At 50.6% G+C, this 267-nt stretch overlaps 1 protein-coding gene across 1 annotated transcript in view; it reads left to right on the forward strand.

The window, feature by feature from the left end:
* Positions 1 to 267, forward strand: part of LOC119593155 (troponin C-like) — a 15,025-nt gene that overhangs the window by 7,411 nt on the left and 7,347 nt on the right. The window contains exon 4 of the mRNA XM_037942121.1: positions 144 to 263. Within this exon, the coding sequence (XP_037798049.1) occupies positions 144 to 263 (120 nt within the window). The remainder of the gene's footprint in view (positions 1 to 143; positions 264 to 267) is intronic.

Below are 267 nucleotides of genomic sequence, written 5' to 3' on the forward strand. Positions count from 1 at the left end.
AAGAGGAAACACACTCTCTGTATTAAGTCCCCCTCCCCCCCCCCTTCAGACATTTCCCGAGCGGCCTTCCCACCGCTGTCTCCCATTTCCCGCGACAAAGGCCTTGCAAAAATCGAAATATACAAGCAATCTCTTCTTTGCAGGAACGGGGAAGTTGAATTTCGATTCCTTCGTGAGAGTCGTGGGCCACTTCCTTGAGGAGCAGGATGAAGAGGCGATGCAGAAGGAGTTGAAGGAAGCATTCCGTCTCTATGATAAGGAAGGTAA

This window comes from Penaeus monodon, chromosome 31 (genome assembly GCF_015228065.2).
Source record: "Penaeus monodon isolate SGIC_2016 chromosome 31, NSTDA_Pmon_1, whole genome shotgun sequence".
In the NCBI taxonomy this organism is placed as follows: Eukaryota; Metazoa; Arthropoda; class Malacostraca; order Decapoda; family Penaeidae; genus Penaeus; species Penaeus monodon.